Source organism: Neolamprologus multifasciatus, chromosome 14 (genome assembly GCF_963576455.1).
Source record: "Neolamprologus multifasciatus chromosome 14, fNeoMul1.2, whole genome shotgun sequence".
NCBI lineage: Eukaryota > Metazoa > Chordata > Actinopteri > Cichliformes > Cichlidae > Neolamprologus > Neolamprologus multifasciatus.
This window is the reverse complement of record NC_140452.1, coordinates 35,732,271-35,753,282: the sequence shown is the minus strand read 5'-3', so window position 1 is coordinate 35,753,282 and position 21,012 is coordinate 35,732,271. Positions and strand designations below refer to the sequence as shown.

Sequence of the window (21,012 nt, the reverse complement as noted above, 5' to 3'; positions counted from 1 at the left end):
CGCATGTTCTCCTTAAATTGCTGGCTGTCTGAGTGGTGTCCCAGAAACGATGTGGGCTTCATAGATAATTGGCAAACCTTCTGGAGGAAACCTGGTCTTGTTAGGAGAGACGGCATCCATCCCACTTTGGATGGAGCAGCTCTCATTTCTAGAAATATCGACAAATTTATTAAACCCCTCAAAATATGACTATCCAGAGTTGGGACCAGGAAGCAGAGTTGCAGTCTTACACGCCTCTCTGCAGCTTCTCTCCTCCTGCTACCCCCCCAAAAACCCATCTTCATAAAGACTGTGTCTGCTTCCAAAAAGAAAAAAAACAAACTAAAAACCAGCAACAAACAACTTAAACATAAACAATTACAAAGAAAGAACAATACAGTATCCACATCTGAACCAAAGAGTAAAACAGTGAAATGTGGATTATTAAATATTAGGTCTCTCTCCTCCAAGTCTCTGTTAGTACATGACTTAATAATTGATCAACAAATTGATTTACTCTGCCTTACAGAAACCTGATTGCAGCAGGATGATTATGTTAATTTAAATGAATCAACACCCCCGAGTCATTCTAACTACCAGAAATCTCGAAGCACAGGTTGAGGGGGCGGTGTGGCAGCAATTTTTCACACCAGTCTATTAATTAATGAAAGACCAAGACAGACTTTTAATTCATTTGAAAGCCTGATGCTTAACATTGTCCACCCCAGCTGTGAAACTCAGAAACCAGTCTTACTTGTTATCATCTATTGTCCACCCGGCCTTACACAGCAGGGTGAACATGGTTGAAACGCAGACAGACCAGCGACCAGCACACGAGAAGACACGACTTAAATATACACAGAAGAACATCGGGAGATTACACACAGGTGGGGAACATAGCTAGAAGTAATTGACGAGACGAGACAAGGGACAGAAACAAAAAAAAAAAAAAAAAAAGACAAGGAGCATAAGTCCAGAAACACATGAAAACGATTCAAAACAAAGCTAAACCAGATCAAACATGAGTCCACAAAAAAGTTCAGGGGGGTCGACAGCACATGAGCCAAATCCAGAACAGTTCAGGGGGGCGGCCGTGTGGACAGCAGCGGCGGCGGCAACGCAGGCGAAACAAGTCAGGAGGAAGGCAGTGGCGGCAGCAGAGCAGGTCCGGAGGCCAACGGCAGTGTAGCAATCGCAGCACCAGACGAGGAGGGACCAGACGAGGAGGGACCAGACGAGGAGGGACCAGACGGCAGCGTGGCAGCCACGGAACCAGACGGCAGCGTGGCAGCTGCAGGTGGTGACGCTGCAGGCGATGGTGTGTAAGTTGCAGGTGGTGGCTGAACGGACTCCCTAGAGCCGTCAGCGGACACGAGGATATGCTGGCTGGGTCCTCCGGGACCCCCAGCTAACGAGACGTGATGCCGGACGGGCTCCTCGGACCGTGCAGCTGACGAGGCGTGACGCTGACTAGGCTCTCCTGAACCCCCAGCTGACGAGACGTGACACTGGCGGGGCTCTCCAGAACCCCCAGCCGTGCTACTGGCTGAGCTAGCGGCAACACAGGAGACTGAATGGCAGACTGAACTCAGGGCAGCTGGGCAGCAGACTGAACTGAGGGCGACTGAAGTAATGGTTGAGATGATAATGGTGGTGGAGTTGGCAACTGAGCTAAAGGCAGCAGGGCTGCAGACCGAGCTGCAGGCAGCGGGGCTGCAGACTTGAGCTGCAGGCGGGGCTGCAGACTGAGTGGGGGAGGGTGAAGATGAAGTTTGTGGAGAATGAAATCCTGAATGAGCGGGTGCAGTTAGTCCAATAGCCAGGGGTGGCCGGAAATGAGCTGCTGTAGCCTGGCTTCCACAGCGCAGAGCAGCTCACTCTCCCTCATGCTCTAGCCATAGGTTGACCAACCTGGAAGCAGAGTCGATTATGACCTCCTGAAGTTCCTTGGGTGGGGCAAATGCCGATGGATCCATAATGTGGCTGGTCAGTAATGTCACAGCGAACGGGATGAGACATGTGGAGGAATTAAATGAGGATCCAAGCGCAGGTACTCGTAGATGCGAAGGAGATTTATTGAAAAAATAAAGCACAAGGTGGAAATGGCAAAACGGAAACAAAACTAATCTATACTGGGACAAACTAAACTACTGAACAGCAAACATGAACACGAACATGAAGGAAGGTGAGCAGTTGAACCTGAAGTTGGACAGCAGGGTGAACACGGTTGAAACACAGACAGACCAGCGACCAGCACACGAGAAGACACGACTTAAATACACACAGGTGGGGAACACAACTGGAAGTAATTGACGAGACGAGACAAGGGAAGCTAAACTGAATACACTCACATAAGACACGGACCTTCACAACAAAAAAGGAAACAAGAAACAACTACACAAAGATGCAGACTAGACACTAAACTAAACCTACAGGAGGGCACCAGAACAAATCTACACTAAACATGAGACACAAAACCTAAGAACTAATCCCTTAACAAGAATAAACAAAAACATAGAATTCTACTAATAATCAACAAAGCACAAGAATCAGAATACAATCCAAAATTAAACCAAAACACAAGAACTCAAAATGCTGGGTCAAAATGACCCAGAACCGTGACACCTTACTTTTTTTCATGTTTGTCAAATAAAGGATGGTTAAAATTCTTTGAGCCTTTAAAAAACACACCTGATTTGTCTGCTAGATGTGGATGTGATTGTTAGCTTCAAGCCACGGCACATCTTGGAGCCACTTTTCTGAAAAAAGTCTTTTCTCTGGCTCTGGTTGGTGTTTCTTAGCTAGTGGTGGCACACCAAAGAAGCTGCTTAATGTCTGTTGTTTTTTTGGACATTTAGCTGGTGACAAGCAACACATGTAAGATTAAATGAGACAGTCAAGTACGCAAAGTGTCACTACGCATTCCTAATTTTTGTCACGCATTCGTACCTGCGTACCAGTTATGTGCACCCCTGTCTATAACACACAGCCAAACAACTACTCACTCAATAACTACTATCAAATTATCATATCTATTCAACCTAACATACATGTTTTGCATTTAATCTGTCAAGTTTGTTGTTATAACTAATAACTAATGCAGGAAAATGGCATGTTTCTTTAAGGTTTTGTTCTGCTTGTTCTATATTGTAAACAGAGCCAATTTTACACTGTATAATTTCCATAGGATTTATTAGTTTCAGATTTTTTTAGTCATATCATATGATCTCATTTATTCTGTACTGCTAAACAAAACAATGTTTGGTTTCTCAAACTGTCCATAATTGCTAGTGATAAATTCATTGGTTTCAGGATGCACCTTCTGTATCTTCAAACAAAAGATCAGAACAAAAATATAATAATTAAATACATTTTTCAGAAGAAAGCCACATCTTGATACATGCTGGTTTAACATAAGGATCTAAAATATGTCACACTATGTTGTTGGTTGAATCTCAGATTTGTTTAACATATGCAGATGCAAGTGTAAAACCATTGCTTCAGTGGTGGACCTCGGCTGGTGGTGTGTGATGAAACATGTATTCCCTTGTAGTGTACCTTTGCCTCAAATAAATAACTAAATACTTTTTAAAAGAGGAATTTCCTATAAACAAACAAATGCAATAAAACTCAGTCCTTCGTCACTGTAAATGTTTCACTGAAATTCCATAAAAAAGTCAGAACTCTCATCACCTGACCACTTTTTAGCCAATGAGCTGTTTTTCACCCCTCCCCCTCACTTCGTGACTTCGAGTTGAGGAGTACCGACACCGACGCTGGTGTGGAGAAGCCAACAGGTAACTTTAAACTTTAAACTTTCGAATTTTGCCAGCTTTGTAGCCCAGCAACTGGTCAGATTTAGTTTTGTTGAGATTTTTCTTTGGTGTATATTCCTTGATTGAGTTTTGTATTTCAATGTAATTCTCATGCTAAAGCTAGCTTTTTTGATGACACGCAGTTGTGTATTTAATTAGTCAAGGTTAAATACCTAGTCTAACACACACCTTTTTAGTTAAACTGTAACATTTGAAATTACTGAGATGTTATTATTTATTCATCCATCCCACTGTCTCCAGATTTTAAGCAACGCTGAAATATAGGTGACACGCTATTAATGAGACATTTCAGATAACCGAGGTAGCTAACATTTAACTCTCTGGAGTGCAGATTATATGACCAATTTACGGTGTATCAGCAACATGCGTATATAACAGTTTTTAAAAATGTGTTGATAGGCCAAGTAAAACCAGAGTTATGATACACAATTTACGCTTTTTCCTGAAAACTGTCGTCAAGTTTAGTGCAGGAAAATATAAAAACGGTATTTTCTTAAAAAACAAAACATAGATACATTATTGCCTCTCAATTCAATTTTATTTATATAGCGCCAAATCACAACAAAAGTCGCCTCAAGGCGCTTCATAGATACAGAGAAAAACCCAACAATCTCATTTCCTATTGTGGTGGATAAATGAACATGAGCCGATAAAACAATTAAATCAAAAGTAGTCAAAAACAGCCGATTATACCATTGACTCCAGAGGGTTAAAGACACCTCCTGTGAAAGATCAGTTTTCATTATCAACTATTTTCCTGAAATATTAAATAAATTGTACTATTTTTTTTTCTTTTTCTGAGACAGTGTATTGCAATGAGGCCCCCGAGAGCAAAAATTAAACCAAAAGATGAAGCAGTAAAATTTTCATCTTTGGGGCAGGACAAAGATGGATTTGAAGTGAAATTCATAAATTCAGTAAAAGGTGAGGTACTAGGATACTTGTTGAGGATTTTTGGCACAGTCATAAGTTTAACCATTGTAGTAGACCCATGTTGACATTTTCTATTTTCTTTGTAAGGTCGAGGAGTGTTTAGTAGGTGCAACTATAACAAAGGAGACTTCCTTCTGGAATATCGCGGAGACGTTGTAACCAGGAAGGAATATGAAAACAGAACAAGATTGTACCATGACGCCTTAAAGGTTTTTCTTTTTGAATTCAGGTACAATGGACAACAATTGTGGTATGTAAATTAAAATAATTCATTTTTCAGCCTACTTTTTGCAAAAGTTGTGTCGACCACATTAAGACAAACTGCTAGCTTGTTACAAATCCATATAATTAAAAATGTAATCAAATTGTTCAGCCTTTTTATAAACCTTGTGTAATTTTGTGTGTTACATTTTTTGTTATCTCAGCATTGATGCAGCCAGAGAGGATGGCTCCTTGGGCAGACTGGTGAATGACGATCACGTGAGCCCAAACAGCAAAATGAGGACAATCACAGTAAATGGAAAGCCTCATCTCTGTTTATTTGCCATAAAAGACATCAAGCCGGGGGAAGCAATAACATACAACTACGGTGACTCTGACTGGCCATGGAGAGTAAAGGTACATATTATATTTACATTTACCGTAGTGTAGTGTAGTATTGTATAGTCTCAACTTATCTGTGTTGAATGGATGTTAATGTACTTTTGTGTTTGCTTGCACAAGGTTTCGGAGCACCCTGACCGTTCTCAAGCTGCTGTGCCCATGGCATCGTCCTCCTTTGAAGTTGATGAGCAGGTGACTAATTTTCTGGTGTTGTTATTATTGCAACAAGAACACAGCCGAGTTGTTTGGATGTTGATAGTGAGGGTGTTAGACACAAGTCCTATAGTGTTGGTTAATGTAAGATACCTACATTATGAGGACTGTGTGTGGATACTGCCGAGTGTCATGTTGGTTCACACTGGAGAATTAATTTTCACTCAATATTAATTCATTACATTTACCTCATTTATGTCAATAACCAGTGTACCTTCATAACTGTACTGTATAGTCTCAACGTATCTGTGTTGAATGGATGTTAATGTACTTTTGTGTTTGCTTGCACAAGGTTTCAGAGCACCCTGGCCGTCCTCAAGCTGCTGTGCCCATGGCATCGTCCTCCTTTGAAGTTGATGAGCAGGTGACTAATTTTCTGGTGTTGTTATTATTGCAACAAGAACACAGCCGAGTTGTTTGGATGTTGATAGTGAGGGTGTTAGACACAAGTCCTATAGTGTTGGTTAATGTAAGATACCTACATTATGAGGACTGTGTGTGTTTTGGATGCGTAAGTCTATTGAAAGATGGGCTCTCAAGTCTGTGTGTAACAGAGACCCTGCAGTGTATGAAGCTTTCAGGTACATTATTATGAGGACTGTGTGTGGATACTGCCGAGAGTCATGTTGGTTCACACTGGAGAATTAATTTTCACTCAATATTACTTCATTACATTTACCTCATTTATGTCAATAACCAGTGTACCTTCATAACTGTATTGTATAGTCTCAACGTATCTGTGTTGAATGGATGTTAATGTACTTTTGTGTTTGCTTGCACAAGGTTTCAGAGCACCCTGACCGTTCTCAAGCTGCTGTGCCCATGGCATCGTCCTCCTTTGAAGTTGATGAGCAGGTGACTAATTTTCTGGTGTTGTTATTATTGCAACAAGAACACAGCCGAGTTGTTTGGATGTTGATAGTGAGGGTGTTAGACACAAGTCCTATAGTGTTGGTTAATGTAAGATACCTACATTATGAGGACTGTGTGTGTTTTGGATGCGTAAGTCTATTGAAAGATGGGCTCTCAAGTCTGTGTGTAACAGAGACCCTGCAGTGTATGAAGCTTTCAGGTACATTATTATGAGGACTGTGTGTGGATACTGCCGAGAGTCATGTTGGTTCACACTGGAGAATTAATTTTCACTCAATATTACTTCATTACATTTACCTCATTTATGTCAATAACCAGTGTACCTTCATAATTGTATTGTATAGTCTCAACGTATCTGTGTTGAATGGATGTTAATGTACTTTTGTGTTTGCTTGCACAAGGTTTCAGAGCACCCTGACCGTTCTCAAGCTGCTGTGCCCATGGCATCGTCCTCCTTTGAAGTTGATGAGCAGGTGACTAATTTTCTGGTGGTGTTATTATTGCAACAAGAACACAGCCGAGTTGTTTGGATGTTGATAGTGAGGGTGTTAGACACAAGTCCTATAGTGTTGGTTAATGTAAGATACCTACATTATGAGGACTGTGTGTGGATACTGCCGAGTGTCATGTTGGTTCACACTGGAGAATTAATTTTCACTCAATATTAATTCATTACATTTACCTCATTTATGTCAATAACCAGTGTACCTTCATAACTGTACTGTATAGTCTCAACGTATCTGTGTTGAATGGATGTTAATGTACTTTTGTGTTTGCTTGCACAAGGTTTCAGAGCACCCTGGCCGTCCTCAAGCTGCTGTGCCCATGGCATCGTCCTCCTTTGAAGTTGATGAGCAGGTGACTAATTTTCTGGTGTTGTTATTATTGCAACAAGAACACAGCCGAGTTTTGTGGATGTTGATAGTGAGGGTGTTAGACACAAGTCCTATAGTGTTGGTTAATGTAAGATACCTACATTATGAGGACTGTGTGTGGATACTGCCGAGTGTCATGTTGGTTCACACTGGAGAATTAGTTTTCACTCAATATTAATTCATTACATTTACCTCATTTATGTCAATAACCAGTGTACCTTCATAACTGTACTGTATAGTCTCAACGTATCTGTGTTGAATGGATGTTAATGTACTTTTGTGTTTGCTTGCACAAGGTTTCAGAGCACCCTGACCGTTCTCAAGCTGCTGTGCCCATGGCATCGTCCTCCTTTGAAGTTGATGAGCAGGTGACTAATTTTCTGGTGTTGTTATTATTGCAACAAGAACACAGCCGAGTTGTGTGGATGTTGATAGTGAGGGTGTTAGACACAAGTCCTATAGTGTTGGTTAATGTAAGATACCTACATTATGAGGACTGTGTGTGTTTTGGATGCATAAGTCTATTGAAAGATGGGCTCTCAAGTCTGTGTGTAACAGAGACCCTGCAGTGTATGAAGCTTTCAGGTACATTATTATGAGGACTGTGTGTGGATACTGCCGAGAGTCATGTTGGTTCACACTGGAGAATTAATTTTCACTCAATATTACTTCATTACATTTACCTCATTTATGTCAATAACCAGTGTACCTTCATAATTGTATTGTATAGTCTCAACGTATCTGTGTTGAATGGATGTTAATGTACTTTTGTGTTTGCTTGCACAAGGTTTCAGAGCACCCTGACCGTTCTCAAGCTGCTGTGCCCATGGCATCGTCCTCCTTTGAAGTTGATGAGCAGGTGACTAATTTTCTGGTGGTGTTATTATTGCAACAAGAACACAGCCGAGTTGTTTGGATGTTGATAGTGAGGGTGTTAGACACAAGTCCTATAGTGTTGGTTAATGTAAGATACCTACATTATGAGGACTGTGTGTGGATACTGCCGAGTGTCATGTTGGTTCACACTGGAGAATTAATTTTCACTCAATATTAATTCATTACATTTACCTCATTTATGTCAATAACCAGTGTACCTTCATAACTGTACTGTATAGTCTCAACGTATCTGTGTTGAATGGATGTTAATGTACTTTTGTGTTTGCTTGCACAAGGTTTCAGAGCACCCTGGCCGTCCTCAAGCTGCTGTGCCCATGGCATCGTCCTCCTTTGAAGTTGATGAGCAGGTGACTAATTTTCTGGTGTTGTTATTATTGCAACAAGAACACAGCCGAGTTTTGTGGATGTTGATAGTGAGGGTGTTAGACACAAGTCCTATAGTGTTGGTTAATGTAAGATACCTACATTATGAGGACTGTGTGTGGATACTGCCGAGTGTCATGTTGGTTCACACTGGAGAATTAATTTTCACTCAATATTAATTCATTACATTTACCTCATTTATGTCAATAACCAGTGTACCTTCATAACTGTACTGTATAGTCTCAACGTATCTGTGTTGAATGGATGTTAATGTACTTTTGTGTTTGCTTGCACAAGGTTTCAGAGCACCCTGACCGTTCTCAAGCTGCTGTGCCCATGGCATCGTCCTCCTTTGAAGTTGATGAGCAGGTGACTAATTTTCTGGTGTTGTTATTATTGCAACAAGAACACAGCCGAGTTGTGTGGATGTTGATAGTGAGGGTGTTAGACACAAGTCCTATAGTGTTGGTTAATGTAAGATACCTACATTATGAGGACTGTGTGTGTTTTGGATGCATAAGTCTATTGAAAGATGGGCTCTCAAGTCTGTGTGTAACAGAGACCCTGCAGTGTATGAAGCTTTCAGGTACATTATTATGAGGACTGTGTGTGGATACTGCCGAGAGTCATGTTGGTTCACACTGGAGAATTAATTTTCACTCAATATTACTTCATTACATATACCTCATTTATGTCAATAACCAGTGTACCTTCATAATTGTATTGTATAGTCTCAACGTATCTGTGTTGAATGGATGTTAATGTACTTTTGTGTTTGCTTGCACAAGGTTTCAGAGCACCCTGACCGTTCTCAAGCTGCTGTGCCCATGGCATCGTCCTCCTTTGAAGTTGATGAGCAGGTGACTAATTTTCTGGTGTTGTTATTATTGCAACAAGAACACAGCCGAGTTGTGTGGATGTTGATAGTGAGGGTGTTAGACACAAGTCCTATAGTGTTGGTTAATGTAAGATACCTACATTATGAGGACTGTGTGTGGATACTGCCGAGTGTCATGTTGGTTCACACTGGAGAATTAATTTTCACTCAATATTAATTCATTACATTTACCTCATTTATGTCAATAACCAGTGTACCTTCATAATTGTATTGTATAGTCTCAACGTATCTGTGTTGAATGAATGTTAATGTACTTTTGTGTTTGCTTGCACAAGGTTTCGGAGCACCCTGACCGTTCTCAAGCTGCTGTGCCCATGGCATCGTCCTCCTTTGAAGTTGATGAGCAGGTGACTAATTTTCTGGTGGTGTTATTATTGCAACAAGAACACAGCCGAGTTGTTTGGATGTTGATAGTGAGGGTGTTAGACACAAGTCCTATAGTGTTGGTTAATGTAAGATACCTACATTATGAGGACTGTGTGTGTTTTGGATGCGTAAGTCTATTGAAAGATGGGCTCTCAAGTCTGTGTGTAACAGAGACCCTGCAGTGTATGAAGCTTTCAGGTACATTATTATGAGGACTGTGTGTGGATACTGCCGAGAGTCATGTTGGTTCACACTGGAGAATTAATTTTCACTCAATATTACTTCATTACATTTACCTCATTTATGTCAATAACCAGTGTACCTTCATAACTGTATTGTATAGTCTCAACATATCTGTGTTGAATGGATGTTAATGTACTTTTGTGTTTGCTTGCACAAGGTTTCAGAGCACCCTGACCGTTCTCAAGCTGCTGTGCCCATGGCATCGTCCTCCTTTGAAGTTGATGAGCAGGTTGCTGTACTGTTATCACCAGACATGGTTGAAGCCCTAACGCAGCTCATAAGCAGAAGACTAGAGTGTGGAGTCCCGGAAGAAAACCCCTTCCTCTTTGCAAGACCCAACTGTTTGACTCCTTACAGAGGACAGGACTGTCTCAGGATTTATGCAAATGACTGTGGTGCACAAAGTCCTGAACTCCTTAGGTCAACACAGCTACGCAAGCATGTTGCAACTTTGTCACATGTCTTGAACCTAAAAAATCACGAGCTTGACCAAGTTGCTGACTTTCTAGGCCATGATATCCGTGTCCACAGAGAATTTTACAGACTTCCAGAGGCTACAACCCAGCTGGCAAAAATATCAAAACTACTACTTGCCATGGAGAAAGGGACCCTTGGAAATCTCCAAGGCAAAACATTGGAAGAGATTGAAATTGAAGGTATTTCTAAGTAGATAGTATTTTAAGGTGTCTAGTTTTTAAGCTTTTGAGTGTTCTTAACACAATATATTTAATAACCTTACTTTTACATTAAAGCTGTTAAGAGAAACAAGGAATGTTTGTACCTGCTGTTTAACATCTCCAAAAAGTTGATTCTGTTCATCTGGACATAGCTGAAGTTGATTCTGTTCATCTGGACATAGCTGAAGTTGATTCTGTTCATCTGGACATAGTGTTTTGTGGGAGAAATGTTTCGTCACTCATCCAAGTGACTTCTTCAGTCTCAGCTGACTGCAGGTTTCAATCTTATAAACAGTACATTTGCATAATGACTGAAACCAGCCCACTGAAGGAACAATGGGCTTGGAGGTCAGTCCTTAATCTTAATTATGCAAATTCTCACGACCATTGATCAGCAACCACTGACCAAAACCCACTGATCAAAGACCACTGATCAATGGCCATGAATACCATTCACAGAGAGCTCTTCTGTGTTGTGCCATGCGCTTCGCCAGAGGTTGTTTGGTTTCCCCGATGTATAAATCCTGGCAATCCTCCTGGCACTTAACAGCGTACACTATTTTACTCTGTTTGTGTCGGGGGACCCGATCCTTGGGGTGGACTAGTTTTTGGCACAGTGTTTTGGGGTTTGAAAGCCACAGAGACCCAGTGTTTAGATAAAATGCGTCTCAACTGCTCCGATACTCCTGACACATATGGGATCACTACAGGTTTTCGTTTGGGCAGCAGTTGTCCGTCTCTCCTGGATCGGCTGGAGCTTTCTTTAGGAGCCGTCCCAGCTTTGACAAAAGTCCAGCTGGGATAACCACATTTACTCAGGGCCTTCCTGATGTGATGTTCTTCTGCCTCCTTGGCCGCTGTGTCAGTGGGGATGGTGTTCGCTCCTAATGACACCCAGTTTGTGCTCCAGTGGATGATGAGAGTCAAACCTTAAATACTGATCCGTATGTGTAGGTTTACGGTACACGTCAGCTTTTAGATGTCCCCCATTACTGATGGAAATCTCAGTCTAAGAAAGCTAACCTGCCACTTTTCATAGCCTCCCTGGTGAATTTCATGTGTCGGTCCACAGAGTTAATGTGATCCGTGAATTGTGGTACGTCCTGAGATTTGATTTTCACCCAGGTGTCATCCACATACCTGAACCAATGGATTGGTGGTGTTCCAGGGTAGGATAGCAAAGCCCTCTTTTCCACTTCTTCCATGTACAAATTGGCCACGATGGGTGAAACTGGGGAGCCCATGGCACACCCATGTTTCTGCCTGTAGAACTGACCCTTGTATGTGAAGTAGGTGGAATGAAGACACAGTTCCAAAAGCAAACACACTTGGTCGATGCTGAGAGTGGTCCTGTTGCTGAGGTTGGTGTCATAATCTCTTACGGACTACCTTCAATGCTTCCGTGACTGGGATGCAAGTGAAGAAAGATGTAACGTCGTACAAGACCATGGTTTCATCTGCCTCCGTAATGACATCTCTCACCCGTCCATCCATCCATCTTCATCCGCTTTATCCGAGGCCGGGTCGCAGGGGCAGCAGCCTAAGCAGAGGCCCAGACCTCCCTCTCCCCAGCCACCTCCTCCAGCTTATCCGGGGGAACACCAAGGCGTCCCCAGGCCAGCCGAGAGATATAATCTCTCCAGCGTGTCCTGGCCTGCCCCAGGGCCTCCTCCCGGTGGGACATGCCCGGAACACCTCGCCCAGGAGGCGCCCAGGAGGCGCCCAGGAGGCATCCTTGTCAGATGCCCGTACCACCTCAGCTGGCTCCTTTCAATGTGGAGCAGCAGCGGCTCTACTCTGAGCCCCTCCCGGATGGCCGAACTTCTCACCCTATATCTGAGGGAGAGGCCAGCCACCCTTCGGAGGAAGCTCATTTCTGCTGCTTGTGTCCGCAATCTCGTTCTTTCGGTCACCCTCTTCACCACGACGGACCGGTGAAGCGTCCGCATCACTGCAGCCGCAGCCCCAATCCGTCTGTCAATCTCCGGCTCCCTTCTCCCATCACTCGTGAACAAGACCCCGAGATACTTGAACTCCTCCACTTGGGGCAGGAACTCATCCCCGACCCGGAGTGGGCACTCCACCCTTTTCCGGCTGAGAACCATGGCCTCAGATTTGGAGGTGCTGATCCTCATTCCCGCTGCTTCACCCTCGGCTGCGAACCGTTCCATTGCGAGCTGGAGGCCCTCACCCGATGAAGCCAACAGAACCACATCATCCGCAAAAAGCAGACTTGAGATTCTGAGGCCACCAAAGTGAAAGCCCTCCACTTCTTGGCTGCGCCTAGAAATCCTGTCCATAAGAATTATGAACAAAACCGGTGACAAAGGGCAGCCCTGGCGGAGCCCATCACCCACCGGGAACGAGTCCGACTTACTGCCGGCAACGCGAACCAAGCTCTGGCAACGGTTGTATAGGGATCGAATGGCCCGTAATAATCGGCCTGATACACCATACTCCCGCAACACCTCCCACAGGACACCCTGAGGGACACGGTCGAATGCCTTCTCCAAGTCCACAAAACACATGTAGACTGGTTGGGCAAACTCCCATGCACCCTCAAGTATCCTTGAGAGGATAAAGAGCTGGTCCAGTGTTCTGCGACCAGGACGAAAACCGCATTGTTCCTCCTGTGTCCGAGGTTCGACTAGCAGACGAACTCTCCTTTCCAGCACCCTGGCATAGACTTTCCTAGGGAGGCTGAGGAGTGTGAGCCCCCTGTAGTTGGAACACACCCTCCGGTCTCCCTTCTTAAAGATGGGGACCACCACCCCGGTCTGCCAGTCCAGGGGTACTGCCCCTGATCTCCACGCAACATTGTAGAGGCGTGTCAACCAGGACAGCCCTACAACGTCCAGAGCCTTCAGGAACTCGGGGCGGACCACATCAACACCAGGGGCTTTGCCACCAAGGAGTTGTTTAACTGCCTCAGTGACCTCGCCGCCGGAAATTGGTAGGTCATTCCCCTCATCCCCAGACTCTGCTTCCTCCTCGGAAGACGTGTCAGTGGGATTAAGGATGTCCTCGAAGTATTCCTTCCACCGCCTGACAATTTTCTCAGTCGACGTCAGCAGCGCTCTGCCAGCACTATACACAGCGCAGGTAGAGCACCGCATTCCCCTCCTGAGACGCCTGACGATTTGCCAGAATCTCTTCGAGGCAGTCCGAAAGTCTTTTTCCATGGCCTCCCCGAACTCCTCCCACACCCGAGTTTTTGCTTCAGCCACTGCCCGAGCCGCATTCCGCTTGGCCTGTCGATACCTGTCGACTGCCTCCGGAGTCCCACAGGCTAACCAAGCCTGATAGGACTCCTTCTTCAGCCTGGTGGCTCCTTTCACCTCTGGTGTGCACCATTTGGTTAGGTGATTACCACCACGGCAGGCACCAACCACCTTGCGGCCGCAGCTCAATGCAGCAGCTTCGGCAATGGAGACGCTGATCATGGTCCATTCGGACTCAATGTCCCCAGTCTCCCTCGGAATGCTGTTGAAGCTCTGCCGGAGGTGTGCGTTGAAGATCTTGCGGACTGGGGCCTCTGCTAGACATTCCCAGCACACCCTCACTACGCGTTTAGTAGGGGTGCAATGATACACAAAATTCACGGTTCGGTTCAGTTCGATACTTTGGTGTCACGGTTCGATATTTTTTCGATACAAAAAAAATGTTCATGCCTTTTTATTAATTTGTCATTTATTAAATTTTCACGGCACATTCTGCACCACATCTCTGTGCGTTCATCATTTGTTTGAAGCCAGCTCACCTCCTGCAACCACTTTTCTGAGAATACGCGCTTCTTTTGTGGTTCAGACTCCATTTCTTTGGAGGTGAAGGAACACCAAAGTAATTGCTTAAAGGATTTTGCTTCTTCAACATCTTTAAGAGTTCTAAACAAATGTCTGTCCTCCTCCAGAAAATCCTATGTACGCAAACACGCGTTGCAACTTCTTATCTTGTGCGCGTTTTTTATTTTGACAGCGAATGCGCACCTGCGGACCACTTATGTGCAGCCCTGGTTATTTAGCTCGTCATATTGCAGCCACAGAAATTCTTTTGTCCATGAAACCATAAAGCTGCACTTTCTTTTTGCCTTATAGTCTGATTTGTCATAACTTTTCCGTTTTGTGGTAAGCTTTGTTTGGCTGTCACTTCTTCACGCTGACCTGTCTTATTTGGCTCAGCAGAACTAAAATATATATCCTGCTGCTTTTACACATGCACTCACATAACGCTCAGCGATTCTCTGCGCGATCAACCTCTCACATGTTTAAGCTTGCTGCGGGAGATTTCACTTGTCATGTTTGCATAGTAAGCTAACGATTGATAAGATGTCAGAGGAATTGGTGCGCAAATTATCATCACTCACCAATCAGTACTGTCGCTCTCTATACGCAGTTCGCACGATTGCAAAGTGAAAGCAAAAAACAAGCGCAAATTCAAACGCAATTTCAATATGTCACATATTGACAGTGGCTCACCGATGCCAATGACATAATTACCCAGCTACATTTCCGAAAGAATGCAAAAGCATTGACATATATTTTGCGAGCCCTGTATCTGATTGAGGAATCACTCATCTTTGGAAAAGAGAGTTTATTACAGAGAAATGGCTCTTTCCAAAATAAAAGCTATACTATACGCTTCTTCTGGGCTATATTCTCAGCACCATATTAAATATATCAGGTCCCCATAAGGAGAATCATGTGCTAACGGCTGTCTAAATGACTTGGGTAAAGTTTGTAGCATGCGTGCTTGTTGTTTTTGTCTGCTTCCACTTGTCTTTGCACTAGGATGATGTCGGAGTAAATGTGCAGTCATATTCGTTGTGTTCCCACTAGTGCTGTCAGCGTTAATCTGAAATGAGGTTAACGACACAACACCTCCGTTAACGAGCTACTGCGGATTGCCTTGTGCGTGGGGCTGGACGGCCAACACAACGAGCTAACTGCGCTAACACACTAGTTCCCACCCATGTAATTGAGCATTGCTGGCACATCCAACATACTGTTTTACTTTAATCCATGACGCGCTTACCTTCAGGGTCATACTTCACATGAAAACCAAAATAGTTCCAAACGCCAGATCTGAATGAGGGTGGGGGAGGTTCAATTTGCCATGTTGCAACGAGCTTAGCTTCTGTCTCGCTAGCTTGCCCTGCGCTCAGTGAATCTGCGTTCGACTACTCCGCCTAGGCTGCACTGTCGAGCGCAGATCCACTGAGCGCTCAACACAGACAGCATCGTCAGAAGGGAAGTTGATAAAATAAATTAAAAATGTTGTATTGTTCGATACATATGCGTACCGAACCGAAAGCACTGTATCAAACGGTTCAATATCGATACGAGTATCGTTGCACCCCTAGCGTTTAGGTGCACCGGTTCTGTCCAGCGTCCTCTCCTGCCACCTGATCCAACTCACCACCAGGTGGTGATCAGTTGACAGCTCAGCCCCTCTCTTTACCTGAGTGTCCAGAACATATGTTCGCAGGTCTGGTGATACGATTACAAAATCAATCATCGATCTGCGGCCTAGAGCGTCCTGGTGCCACGTGCACTTGTGGACACTCTTATGTTCGAACAAGGTGTTTGTTATGGCCAAACTGTGATTTGCACAGAAGTCCAATAACAAAACACCGCTCGGGTTCAGATCAGGGAGGCCGTTCCTCCCAATCACGCCCCTCCAAGTCTTGCTGTCGTTACCCACGTGAGCATTGAAGTCTCCCAGCAGGACAACAGAGTCTCCAGGTGGAGCACCTTCCTCTCCATGGTGATTTTGGATGCTGGGGGCTTTGCATTGCTGAGACAGGCCAAAACTTTCGTCTGTAGTTGCTATGCTTCCATTTCTGCAATATTGTTGTTACGAATTGCTGTTTCTGTGGCTGTGATCAGCTCCACTAGCGGGATTTGTCCCGGTGTGACAGCAAAATTCAGCCCTTGAACAAGGATGTTTTTCTCTGTTTCGGTGAGCTGTCTGTCAGACAAATTCTTCACCCACTTGTCCACATCCTCTGTGTCGCATCCTTGTCTCTTCTGGTCACTGAGGACACTCTCCGTATTTTGCCGTGGTTTCCGACGTACAACAAGTAAGTCAAACTTCCTTTGTTGCCTGGTCTTAGACTTCTTGTGCTGTGCTAGACGAGCCTTCTCAGTAAAGTCAAACACCTTTTTAAGAGTATTCTCATCTAGAAGCATTGTCAGTCTCTGTTGGATCCGCTCCTCTTGAGATTTTAGCATGTCCATGGTAAAATTTGTTTGCCTCACCCGTTCATTAAGCAACTGATGCTGTGCCTTCTGGAGGATTTTTGTTGCCCGGAAGCCTTTAACGAAGAGCTCATTTGCAGACTTTTAGGAGTAATCCGGTTTTGTCTGCATCTGAGGCTGAATCTCAGGTGGTTCCTGTAATCCACCATCTTACGTGCTGTTTGCTCATACTGACGTACAAGCTTCAGGCCGTCCTTGCCAAAGTGGGTTAAAACGTCTTGATGCATTCAGAATGCCTCGATTCATAATCAAGGAGGGGGCCTAAGGCCATCTTACAGTGCTGTGATTGCAGCCATTCCCCAACTCTCTGTGTATGGTACTCATGGCTATTGATCAGTGGTCTTTGATCAGTGGGTTTTGGTCAGTGGTTGTTGATCAATGGTCATGAGAATTTGCATAATTAAGATTAAGGAACTGACCTCCCAGCCCATTGTTCCTTCAGTGGGCTGGTTTCAGTCATTATGCAAATGTACTGTTTATAAGATTGGGGAAACCTGCAGTCAGCTGAGACTGAAGAAGTCACTTGGATGAGTGACGAAACGTTTTTCCCACAAAACGCTATGTCCAGATGAACAGAATCAACTCTTGGAGATTTACTTACCTGGATGATTGAGAATGCATCAAGATGCTGCTTAACATATTTTTTTGTCAGATAACCTAGACTTGACAGACTCTGGTGAGAGTGAAGACGGCGAGGCTGACAAAGAATACCCACCAGCACAAACAAAAATGGGTAAATGCACCAACAAACAACTCATATTTATGTAGTATTCAGTTGAATGCAATATTGTGAGATGTTTCAGGTATACACAGTTATTTAAAAGGTAGTAGTAAGGATTATATGTGCACTGTAAGTCTTAAGTATTGAAAATGTCTTAATTTGTTTTGGGCTGAGGTTAATACACTGCTTAAGCTATTCTTGACATAGTCATAAAGATTGATGTCTGTCAAATAATGTCACTAAAGAAAGGTCTAACCAGATCAGTACAAAAAATGTAATAGTACTTACATTGATAGTTTTGTGTTGTGATGCTACAGATATCTAGCCAGAGATGTGTGTAAATGAATCAACCACAACGCAACAGAGCATTAATATTGAGCTACACTATTCAACTACAGAAAAGGGAACTAGGCAATTTGTTGAGGTACCTCCAGGGACCTCTGACAGTATTACCCACTTCCTACAGTGTGCCCACTGATGATGATTGTCTTATAACTGGACTGTTGGAGTATTGTGTTTACATTTTTACAAGGTATGCCGAGAACATCTCTTCCGCTTATCCTAACCCCAGCAAGTGCACTTATTGGACTTGGCTGCCCAGTCGATAAGGCGGGACGTTAGCATAGTGGTTAGCACTGTTGCCTCACAGCAAGACGGTCCTGAGTTCATCGGTCCAGGGTCCGCAAACATGGAGTTGTTTTCTCCATGTTTGCGTGGGTTCTCTCGGCATACTTCAGCTTCCTCGCACAGTCCAAAGAAACTGGGGTTAGGTTAATTGGTCACTCTAAATTGCCCATTGATGTGAATGTGATTGCATATAGTTGTTTTTCTCTGTGTTAGTCCTGTGGGAGACTGGCGACCTCAGTCATTTTAGGACTGAGCTATGGACCTGAGGATTACTTGTATTTATGGATGCCTCTCTCCTTGTTAGTGAAAATCATTGTCTTGTTAAAGGAAAGTCTAAACAGGAACAGAAAATGTGACTGCTATATTGAGCTAAAATACTCCTTGTACTATAGGGAGGAGTACTATGCCACCTGTAGAGGAACCTTCAAACACCTCAAACGGTATAACTATCCATCACCCTACATATTGATGGCTCTTCCATGATTACCAAGCCACTCATATTGTTTGTGATATTTTTGTTTTACTTTTCTATTTACAGATGTGGACTCGGCTGGAGAAGGCACATCACAAGGTACCACAAGAATAAAATATTTTAAAATATCAAGACATCTTTGAACAACAGACTAGCAAATGGTTATCTCTGTAACAGTGTTTGACAAGCTTTTTGATGTCTTTCATCTGTGTGGATGGCTTTTATGTTTTATTTCTAGTAAAATAGGTGTGTCCAAAGTTTTAACTGGTACTGCAGATATATCATGACAATTCACTGATATGCCAGCTGAACAAATGGTCAATGTAACTTTAAACTTCCTCAGTCATTTTAGGACTGAGCTATGGACCTGAGGATTACTTGTATTTATGGGTGCCTCTCTCCTTGTTAGTGAAAATCATTGTCGTGTTAAAGGAAAGTCTAAACAGGAACAGAAAATGTGACTGCTATATTAAGCTAAAATACTCATTGTACTACAGGGAGGAGTACTATGCCACCTGTAGAGGAACCTCCAAACACCTCAAACGGTATAACTATCCATCACCCTACATATTGATGGCTCTTCCATAATTACCAAGCCACTCGTGTTGTTTGTGATATTTTTGTTTTACTTATCTATTTATAGATGTGGACTCGGCTGGAGAAGGCACATCACAAGGTACCACAAGAATAAAATATTTTAAAATATCAAGACATCTTTGAACAACAGACTAGCAAATGGTTATCTCTGTAACAGTGTTTGACGGGATTTTTGATGTCTTTCATCTTTGTAGATGGCTTTTATGTTTTATTTCTAGTAAAATGCTTTCTAGTTTTGGGAAATGCAGTTAAGATTACTTTGAAAAGACACAATGCTTATTCAAATTCAGAATGAATAAACAGGTGTGTCCAAAGTTTTAACTGGTACTGCAGATATATCATGACAATTCACTGATATGCCAGCTGAAGAAATGGTCAATGTAACTTTAAACTTCTTCAGTCATTTTAGGACTGAGCTATGGACCTGAGGATTACTTGTATTTATGGGTGCCTCTCTCCTTGTTAGTGAAAATTATTTTCGTGTTAAAGGAAAGTCTAAACAGGAACAGAAAATGTGACTGCTATATTGAGCTAAAATACTCCTTGTACTATAGGGAGGAGTACTATGCCACCTGTAGAGGAACCTCCAAACACCTCAAACGGTATAACTATCCACCACCCTGCATATTGATGGCTCTTCCATGATTACCAAGCCACTCATGTTGTTTGTGATATTTTTGTTTTACTTTTCTATTTACAGATGTGGACTCGGCTGGAGAAGGCACATCACGAGGTACCACAAGAATAAAATATTTTAAAATATCAAGACACCTTTGAACAGATTCTTTGAACAACAGACTAGCAAATGGTTATCTCTGTAACAGTGTTTGAAAAGATCTGATATGAAAGTTTGGTCAATATGACATGCCAGAATTTTACAAACATTGCATAGTTCATGACTAATATCCAGTATGACCTTAAAGTTGGCATGAGGAATTTTCTTCTCAGGTTCAACATTAGAATACTTTTCTTATTTTGGTTCTTATTTCAGTTTTGGGATTTGAAAGCCACAGAGACGTTATCTTTTAAGAAAATCCGTATCAGCTGTTCTTGTCCTTCTTCGCTCCTGGATTGGCTGGAGCGTTCTTTAGGTGCCTTCCCAGGTTTGACAAAAGTCCAGCTGGGATAACCTCATTTACTCGGGGCCTTCTTGATGTCATGTTCTTGTGCTTCCCTGGCCGCTGTGTCTTTGCTCTATTTTGTAATATCTTGATGACGCCCAAGTTGTGCTCCAGTGGATGGTGAGAGTAAAGCCTTAAATACTGATCTGTCTGCATAGGTTTACAGTACACATCGACTTGAAAGTTGGCTCACTTAAAGCTCCAGTAAACTCAGCTTAAATACTAATATTGCATATTAATACTTACCATTAATCATCTTCAAAAGCCTGATTAACAGTTCAAATGTTCATAACTATTCGAAAACAAAGATGGGAAACTGCTTATCTTGCTTTTTAAACCATATATGAAAACTACATTGGCATGTTAGATCACCTTTTGATTGAAATCTTTTTATTTTTATTTTAAGAGACAATATGAGAGTTTATTGTCAGTGTTGGTGATTCTGTAAATGTGTACATCTT

At 43.0% G+C, this 21,012-nt stretch overlaps 3 protein-coding genes across 14 annotated transcripts in view; 2 read left to right on the top strand and 1 right to left on the bottom strand.

Moving 5' to 3' along the window:
- Nucleotides 1-21,012, bottom strand: part of phldb1b (pleckstrin homology-like domain, family B, member 1b) — a 153,050-nt gene that overhangs the window by 82,051 nt on the left and 49,987 nt on the right. The window lies entirely within an intron of this gene.
- LOC146504535 (N-lysine methyltransferase KMT5A-B-like) lies at nucleotides 1,161-6,399 on the top strand. Of its 2 annotated transcripts, XM_085131525.1 has the most exons (6): nucleotides 1,161-3,776; nucleotides 4,622-4,739; nucleotides 4,836-4,998; nucleotides 5,174-5,366; nucleotides 5,472-5,543; nucleotides 5,857-6,273. In XM_085131525.1, the coding sequence occupies exons 2-6, from the start codon at nucleotides 4,631-4,633 to the stop codon at nucleotides 6,157-6,159; spliced, it is 840 nt and encodes a 279-aa protein (XP_084987651.1). In that variant the 5' UTR covers nucleotides 1,161-3,776; nucleotides 4,622-4,630; the 3' UTR covers nucleotides 6,160-6,273. The 2 variants fall into 2 exon arrangements, 1 of the variants encoding a protein (XP_084987651.1); XR_014868838.1 differs by lacking the exons at nucleotides 5,472-5,543; nucleotides 5,857-6,273 and adding an exon at nucleotides 6,348-6,399 and having other exon boundaries at nucleotides 1,167-4,739.
- The window catches only part of LOC146504534 (uncharacterized), a 12,039-nt gene continuing 1,215 nt past the window's right edge, over nucleotides 10,189-21,012 (top strand). The window contains exons 1-8 of one of the 7 annotated variants that reach the window (XM_085131510.1): nucleotides 10,189-10,735; nucleotides 17,666-17,746; nucleotides 18,754-18,801; nucleotides 18,900-18,932; nucleotides 19,331-19,378; nucleotides 19,477-19,509; nucleotides 19,985-20,032; nucleotides 20,131-20,163. In XM_085131510.1, the coding sequence (XP_084987636.1) occupies nucleotides 10,204-10,735; nucleotides 17,666-17,746; nucleotides 18,754-18,801; nucleotides 18,900-18,932; nucleotides 19,331-19,378; nucleotides 19,477-19,509; nucleotides 19,985-20,032; nucleotides 20,131-20,163 (856 nt within the window). In that variant the 5' untranslated portion in view covers nucleotides 10,189-10,203. The remainder of the gene's footprint in view (nucleotides 10,736-17,665; nucleotides 17,747-18,753; nucleotides 18,802-18,899; nucleotides 18,933-19,330; nucleotides 19,379-19,476; nucleotides 19,510-19,984; nucleotides 20,033-20,130; nucleotides 20,164-21,012) is intronic. The other 6 variants (XM_085131512.1, XM_085131511.1, XM_085131514.1 and 3 more) reach the window with 6 other exon arrangements.

Bases quoted from the DNA above. Each gene is read 5' to 3' on its own strand.
- LOC146504535 (XM_085131525.1), top strand. From the start codon at position 4,631: ATGAGGCCCCCGAGAGCAAAAATTAAACCAAAAGATGAAGCAGTAAAA. The intron at 4,999-5,173 runs GTATGTAAATTA...TTGTTATCTCAG, and splicing joins TACAATGGACAACAATTGTG to CATTGATGCAGCCAGAGAGG. The intron at 5,367-5,471 runs GTACATATTATA...TGCTTGCACAAG, and splicing joins ACTGGCCATGGAGAGTAAAG to GTTTCGGAGCACCCTGACCG.